The following is a 7979-nucleotide window of genomic DNA, read 5'->3' as shown; positions in this document are numbered from 1 at the left end:
AAATGAGCTACTCCAGTTTTAGTTGCATAAAGAAAGCCTTATTCTGTCTTTGATTTGTCAAACTTGAGAATGCACAAATCTGTGAACTTGCAAGTGCTTTTTTCAGCTCTAACACCAAACTCTGCTTTTTCCTCTCCATGGTTGATCTTGTTGGCATGGCTCCAGTAATGTGCTCCACTCCCTGATGGTCCCCATGAGTAATCATCAGTCACCACAATAGATCCAACAACACTAATTTGTGTCTTTCCTGTTTTGCCTTTTACCTTTTCCTAGAGTTGACTCTGATTCATGCCTTCCTAACTGGCACTGTGCACCTACCACCCTGACAGGGCTCTCTGTGGTCAGATACTGCTGGGATACAACGATTTGAGAGAGAGCCCGCTGAGGAAGAGATTGATTACTTCCTCTGTTGAGATTCTTTGGCATTACACAGACGGAGAGGGTAAACCTTCATTGGAATTCCCCGTATAGGTTTCCTCCTTTGTGTAGCTACAGGCAGAAGATGCCAGTAATGGTTAAGTGGTTTGTTTGTTGGGCTCCATCTGTCCTAAATTTACATGAACTTTAAATGTGCTTTATAAGTTTTAAAAATATCAGGAACATATCTAGAGGGGGTACAGACACAGAGGCTATTTTTGGATTTTCGCTGATCTACAGACTACACTTGCAGTGTTAAAGGGTATGTTCACACAAATTACATTAAATTACATAAACATATTTTGTCACCTACCCACTGTATCTAGCCATGCTGATAGCTTTGGTTTCATTTGTCCAGGTTTTTATATATCTGGTTTAGATTTCTGCTTCCACCCAAACACAGTAGCTATAAATAGTCCACAGAACACACTGTCAACACTTTTCATTGGGACTATTTCTTCATCAGAAACTAATTCACCTGCAAAATGCGTGTCCAATTGAGTGTCCAGAGCAATGTGTATAGTGTCTCCAAAAAGAGACGTTGTTGTATTGTATTGGACAAATTCAGATCTCAAGAGACAGATATATCAAAACCTGGATAATAGTTTCAAAATTATATGTACAACCCAGTTGCCGAAAAAAAAATGACATTATATGTTTCTGCAAACCATGGACACATTTGCATGTTATTGTGTTGCGGATACATCCAAAATTTATGTTTTTTTACTGTTTAACAGCACTGTGGTAAATATGTGGTTAGGTTGAGGCACAAAAACCACTTGGTAATGTTTAGGAAAAGATCATGTTTTTGGCTTACAATAGACACTTTTCGTGGCACAATCCTGGCAGGAAAGCAACTACTCTTCATGGCACTATCCCTGCTGGAAAAACAGCAATGGTTCACTAAATTGCAACCATTTTTTTTGTTGGTCTCCAGCAGCTTGGCAGGCATCTCAACTATGTGTCACAACCTCAGCCATCCCCTCCACCTCACAATGACAGTCAGCTCATATGCTATGTCACTGTAGAAATGATGATATAATATGCATGGTTTTTGCCTGATGAAAGTCTGTTCACCAAATAGTTGCAGCATTAAAATCTTAAAATCATTATTTTTGCAAGTTAGACAGTGTGTGGGAGTTTACAAGACATGATATGTATAAAACATGTAAATGTAGCACATCCTTGCAGAAACATACAATGCCAACATTTTCAGATTTGAAAACAAGAGAGCCACATCTATGTAAAAATAAATTTAATTTCAAAGTAGATTACAACATGTCATGAAAAAGCTCACAAAATAGTGTCCCACAAGTATGTCCTGTTGCACACAACTTAACAATGCCAGCTGAGGTGGATGGATTGGTCTATCCTCTCACATATTATTCCTGAAACTGCTCTGCTGTAAGGCTACAAATCAGTTTGTGAGCCAAGCCTCTCAGAATCCTCTTAGTGTCATCTTAAAGAAGGATGCAAAATTTTAAGGGAGTTTGTCTCATCAGTCCCTCACCCAATGCCATGTATGAAGGGGCCGGCACAAAGAGCATCTCTATGTCTGATCCTCTGTCCAGCAGTCATGCTAATGCTTTGGTAGTTCCACATATGTGACAAAAGATTTTGACCTACAGATGAAAGGAAACATTATTTATATAAATAAACTTTAACCAGCATCATAAAAAATGATAACATGGATTTAGTTATCATCTGTTGTCAGTTCATGAAGAAATTTAAGTCAATAGTCTAAAAGTGACAGCTGGTTCAAATCCTTAGCTTTGAATGTGAATGGCAAAGATGTCCTTTTATTTATATTTGGATTATGGATTGGACCTTTAAGTAATTATAGGAGATGACCATGATCCATGCTGCTATGTGATAACTTTTAGTAATCCAGAGCAGGTAATGTTTATGTTCCTAAATTTCAAACCTCTGTAAATTTCAAGTAAACAATGCAAAAACCTGTCTGTTACTCACTTCCTGTTTAAATAATAACATTAGAGATTCATGGTGCTACTCAAAGTCAAGGAAGGATCCTTAAATGGCTGAATTTCAAAGAGGCTTCATCATCAAATACCACCAAAGGACTGTTCAAATGTCAAGGATCCTTTGAATTCTACCAAGGACAGAGTCCTCCTTCTAGAGAATTTTCAAGGTAGCATGTGTATCCTCAGCGGGCACAAAGTACCCGCAATTATTTGTGCATAATTTGCCGGAAGGCAAAGGCAAGGCATCTTCAGTGATGCACACCTGGCACTCACTAGCCTGTTCCAATGTGTGGCCACCAAATGCTAGGAAGGAGTCTTGCCTAGCCTCTGTGGGACCCGACTTGGAAGGACCCATCCTAGCAAGGAAGCATCCATTCTTGCCTTGACTTGAGGAGCATCAACTGGCCAATGGACCGAATCACCATGATGTCACGCTAACAACAATCACTTCCGAGTTGACAACTGCCAATTTATTTCTATTGCAGTGATGTAAAATCGGCAAACTTATTGATACCTGTTGTCATTTTTTTCGTGGGCCTTTTTTGGTGGCTAAACGCCAATTAATTGAGGGAGCGTTTGCTCAGCACTGTTCGTCATGTAGAATTTGTCTATTTTACTATTCCCCTGAAAATGTTTGTCATCAGAATAAAAAGAACATCCATGACCATATAGCAGCTTTACACTCTTTTTCTCACTATTACAACAGTCCCCTGTGACATAAGTAAGTGTGCTGTAAAAAAAGACTTTCAGATGGTTTTGGTGCCAATCCTCTTATCACATTCTGGGTAAAGTGACCAATGAGGCAAAGTTAAAAGTCAGAGTGGTCCTCAAAGACTGAGATGCGTCCAGACTCTAGGAATAGTTGGTGGAGGTTTCCCTGACGTCTACTCTGAAGAGTAGATCCAATCCTACTCAGAGTTTCATCGCCGACTTATTTGTCTCACACTGCCTCCATGCATTTTCACACAGTCTCGCCTGTCTTTCACCTGTGAACAAAGAGGGAAATTATTGTCATTGTGGATCTATAGGAATTATTTTTGACCTAAACACAATTTCAAAGTTCACATGTTTTGATGTTCTCTCCTAAGAGTATTTTAACAGGTTGAATGTGATTACATAGCTGTCCAAAATGGATAAAAACACAGTTTTCCCTTAGATGATTTCTCAGTGCACTGAATGATATGGTACAAATAAAAAAACTATCCCAATACAGAGAGTTTAACCAAGATGGATCACATCCATTTTACTGAGATGCATGCAGCTCATTGTGGCTCCACAATGTCATATAACCATGCCTGTGAAGTGGAACAGGCTCATTCCAGGCAAAAATTGCTTTACTGATTAACTGTTGTAAAAGTGCAGTCAAGCAGATAGGTAGGCTAAATTTACTCAAACTCAGTATGTTTGTAGAATAGAAAAAGACTGGAAGATTTTTTTCCTACGAAATTCTAAGCCCTCATCCTGAAATTCTGATGTGTAACAATGCTGAAATAAAATAGCACAAATGCATTCTGGTGTGCCAGCATAAGATGTCACACCAGGATTACTGAAAACACATGGCAGCACTAAGTTGCTACTACTGCCATGCTGTCCTGAACACAATACCCACTGAAACTCAGACATCTAACTGGCGTTCTGAACGCACCAACCTTGCAACTTTTATGGTTCCTCGTCCATCAACGAAGATAAACAGACTGTGATCCATTGATAATTATCTTTTTAATAAATATTATGGTCTTATTGGCAATTCGGCACACACATGGTCCATCAATTACGTTTTATTGTAAAATACCCACCCTAAATTCTACTATTGTCAGTGCACACACTTAGATCCCTCGCTGCGTATTTTGCAGGAATGATTTTGCATTGTAAATAGCTTTACATACTCAATATGAGCCATTTTGAACAGTAGACGTTTGGGAAAATAATATCTAACATGATATAATTTATATGCGTGCTAGGCTTGCCAATGATAAAGACATTTTAAAATAGTATAATTCTGAAATGGAGTTTTGACTAGCAACTGTATTTTTCTTTTGTGAGCGGTTATGGGCATATTTACTTAAAAGTTTACCCCTTTCCGTTGGTTGCTGAGGCAGAATGTGCATATATTCCGGGGCTGTTTCCCCTCTCCACTCCCCTTCACCTCCTTGTAGACAGCACTAAGACACGGCTGTCCGTCCTCTTTTCCGTCCCCGACCACCAGCACGTTGGCCAAGTGTGAGATATAGCTGGACGCCAGGCGCAGCGTCTCGATTTTGGAGAGTTTTCTGTCCACCGGTTCCGTGGGGATGAGTGTCCGCAGCGCTGTGAAGGCCGTGTTGACGTTCTGGGTCCGGTGTCTCTCCCTGGCGTTAGCGGCGTTCCGATGCCGCACAACGCCGCCGGACTCCCTCCTGTAACTCTCACCCGGAATCCCGCAGCAGCCGTAGCCCTGGTCGGTGCTGCCGTCGCTCTCGCTGCGGTTTCCTTCCTCGTCGTCCGACATCAAGGTCAGGTCTGCGGGGTAAGAAAAGGGATGCGTCGATACCGGCCTCAGCATAGTGAAAGCCATCATATGTTGGCAAGTGTTTCACAGGGGAAAGCCAATCCCTTATTTTCAAGTAGAGGACAGCTGCATGCAGACAAGAGCCGTGCGTAAAAGTGGCTGCAACTTCACGGTTTACGCGGCAGAAGTCCCAGTTTAGTTTGACACTTCCCCATATGATGGTCCAGTGAGATAGTCATCGTGTCAGGGAGGGCTCTTATAGCAGCTGCAATGGCCCCGCGGCTGTGAGGGGAGGGGTGGGGCACATGCACGGGCTCCCGTCCTCCCAAATGTTTTGGTTCTAAAAGTTACAGGCATCAGCTGAGTTATGTCGAACAATCACCAAAATGAGCCATTAGTTTTTACGATTGGAGAGCAAAGAGAAAACACAGGCTGACATCCATTAATGCATATCCAAAGACTGTGGCTCTTCAGGGACATGATGACACACTTTGGAACCAGATGAACCAGACTGGAATGCTTCATGGCAGAGCACAGTGATTCACAAATACTACAAGAACTGATGCAACATAAAACCATTTACTCATGGCCTGCTGTATTTAGGTATAATTGATACATGTGAACTTTACCTCAGTAGACAACTATTGTACTTTTCACTCCACAGCGCTTAATATTAGAGATATTTCAGTGTACAATTCAAGAGTAGCAAAAACTTCATTCATTCATGAAGGTAGGATCCATTACATGGCTGTTGTTTTAGAGACTGTGCAAACAACTAGGCTGATGGGGGTGCTTAACCTTATGTCTCACTTATAAAAAGGACAACCCCTCCCTGCATTAGGCCAAGGAGGGTTATGCGTTCCGTAGTGGCTGCGTTGTGTATCCTGCATCACGCACATGAAGAAGCAGTGTCCTGTGGTGCATTGGCAGATACATACTTGCCTTGTGCTTCGGGCATGACGTTTTTCTGTAAGCTGATGCGGAAGTTAGCATCGTCCTGGTTCCCTGTCATTCATTGGATTTTGGATCACTGCCTAAAACAAGCTCTGCAGACAAACGGTTATGATACTTACACAATTTGTTCAAAAAGATAATCTTCACAAATAAACACATTTTTTTATGATTTTTAAAGCCTATGCAATCCAGAGGTAAAAAAAAAACCCAAAAAAAAAAACAAAACAAAAAAAAAACAGCTTAAGGCTATAAAAACTACACCACGGTCACATGACTTAATGTCACCACCACAAAGAGAGTTTTTGTACTTTGAATTTAAATAATGCCAGACTATATAAAAAGCATTGAAATAGACTTTGTGTACCTCAAAAAATGCCAGAGGAGGATTCCTTATTATTTGTATATTACAGTAATTATTATGTTTGTTTATTAATTGGCCCCTGGCCTCCTGGCAATTTGCAAAGCAAGTTGAGTATCCTTTCTGTAAAGCCATGTTTGGCATGATGACATCCTGTAGCCACTCTTGTCAGCAACTGTCGTTTTAAGACACATGACAGCCTCAAAATGCTGATAACTTTCATACAGTCATTTAGGCTGTTAGATTTAGCTAGGTGCAGCTAATCAACCTGAAACTGGGTTCACTCAAAGTATAAAATGTAAAGCAACTGTCTTTATTTAACTGCCCAACAACAAATCTAATTGTCATTTGCTGTGGTAAGTAGTTAGTAGTATGTAGGTAATATGTATATGTGGAACTATTGCTGGATCTCAAAACATCTTTCAGTTGTAGCTGTGAATTATATGGCCTGCACACTAGTGGGATGTGTTGGTAGTGCTCTCCATCACCCTAATCAAAACACCCAACGCAGGAATATCTTTTGGAAGAATCATTCAGCTGTATCCCCAGATGTTTTCTGAAAGTTCTGAAAACAGACTAAAACATTCAAGTAGACCTGGAAGTGTTGATACCATAAGGCTTATGGGGCTTGTGGCCCCTGTAACTTGTAGACTTTTCGTGTACGTCACAATGATTCTCTCAAATTTCCAAACTTCCTTTCAAAAACTATACAGTCTCTCTACCTGTTTCTGATCTGTTCACAGACAACAATTAGATCGTTTTCAAGTTGTGAATTTGAATGGGACATGCTTTAGCAGTCTTTTTTCAAGAGCATGGAAATAGCTTCAAATGACAATATATTTCAAAACCTTTTTATGTAATCAATATATAGACACACCATTTATCAAATGAGAAAAAAAGTTCTTCTAGACTATAAGCACAGCATAGTCTTTTAAAGTACACATCAAAATACTATAAGTATCTTTCCTCTGCAGATACATGTGCATCAGTAATGTGTATGTCTAGATTAGGGAATACATTCTGCCCCAGTACTGGCTCCTTTCCTTAGAGGGCCAAAGTGATCAGTGGCTCTACAGTTGCCCCATTTCAGTTTGTCTAATGGGTTAATTGCTGTGGGTAAATAAACACTCAGCAGATGCTGGAGGTGATCAAGCCTGAACTTTCTCTGTGGAAACCAAGCAAATGGCTTCCAGATTGACCGGTGCTGTTGGAGGGCAGGAGGGGCCGACTGCTGGAAAAGGGAGAGAGTGTCATCAAAGGGTCTGTTTTTACAAACACAACCCTTCGACACATCAAACTGGGGCACTGGTGGCCCCTGGCCCCCAGCTCAGCTGCACCAACAACAGCGACCTGTGAGGAACCTGGTTCCACTCATAAAGCAGGACACCATGGTGTTTTACCACGCGCGGCCAGCCAGCAACACGACCCTGCTGCACTTTCTCTCCCCCAACACAACCACGCTTCACAGTTTGGAACTGTAAATACTTTAACCCCCCAGCCCCCTGCATCAACTCAAAGGAATGCCATTAAATGCCTGTTGAGGTGATTAAAGCACTAATGAAGTGTGTGTTGGGTGGGATGTGTGACAGCAAGATGTGAGAATGGTACTCAGTGAGAATGGCTGGCTATAGTATAAGTCGTACAGTGGTTTTCAAAGCTGATACCAATATCATATATCATGTATACTCTGAAAGTTGACAGTTGTGGTGACCAAACCATCTTATCACCCAGCCTAGCTTTTTAGCCACTTTTAGCTCCATGGTTTTCTATCCATGGCACA

The 7979-nt window shown here is 41.1% G+C and overlaps 1 protein-coding gene across 1 annotated transcript; it reads right to left on the bottom strand.

Moving 5' to 3' along the window:
• Positions 1 to 1657: 1657 nt before the first annotated feature.
• On the bottom strand, positions 1658 to 5305 carry LOC117256597 (transcription factor 15-like). The gene is made up of 2 exons (XM_033626101.2): positions 4474 to 5305; positions 1658 to 3385 (listed from the first exon to the last, which is right to left on the bottom strand). Exons 1-2 carry the CDS (start codon positions 4954 to 4956, stop codon positions 3320 to 3322), a joined length of 549 nt encoding a protein of 182 aa, XP_033481992.2. The 5' UTR covers positions 4957 to 5305; the 3' UTR covers positions 1658 to 3319.
• Positions 5306 to 7979: the final 2674 nt, after the last annotated feature.

This window comes from Epinephelus lanceolatus, chromosome 1 (genome assembly GCF_041903045.1).
Source record: "Epinephelus lanceolatus isolate andai-2023 chromosome 1, ASM4190304v1, whole genome shotgun sequence".
In the NCBI taxonomy this organism is placed as follows: Eukaryota; Metazoa; Chordata; class Actinopteri; order Perciformes; family Serranidae; genus Epinephelus; species Epinephelus lanceolatus.
The sequence above is the reverse complement of the archived record's forward strand: the minus strand, read 5'-3'. Positions and strand labels throughout refer to the sequence as shown.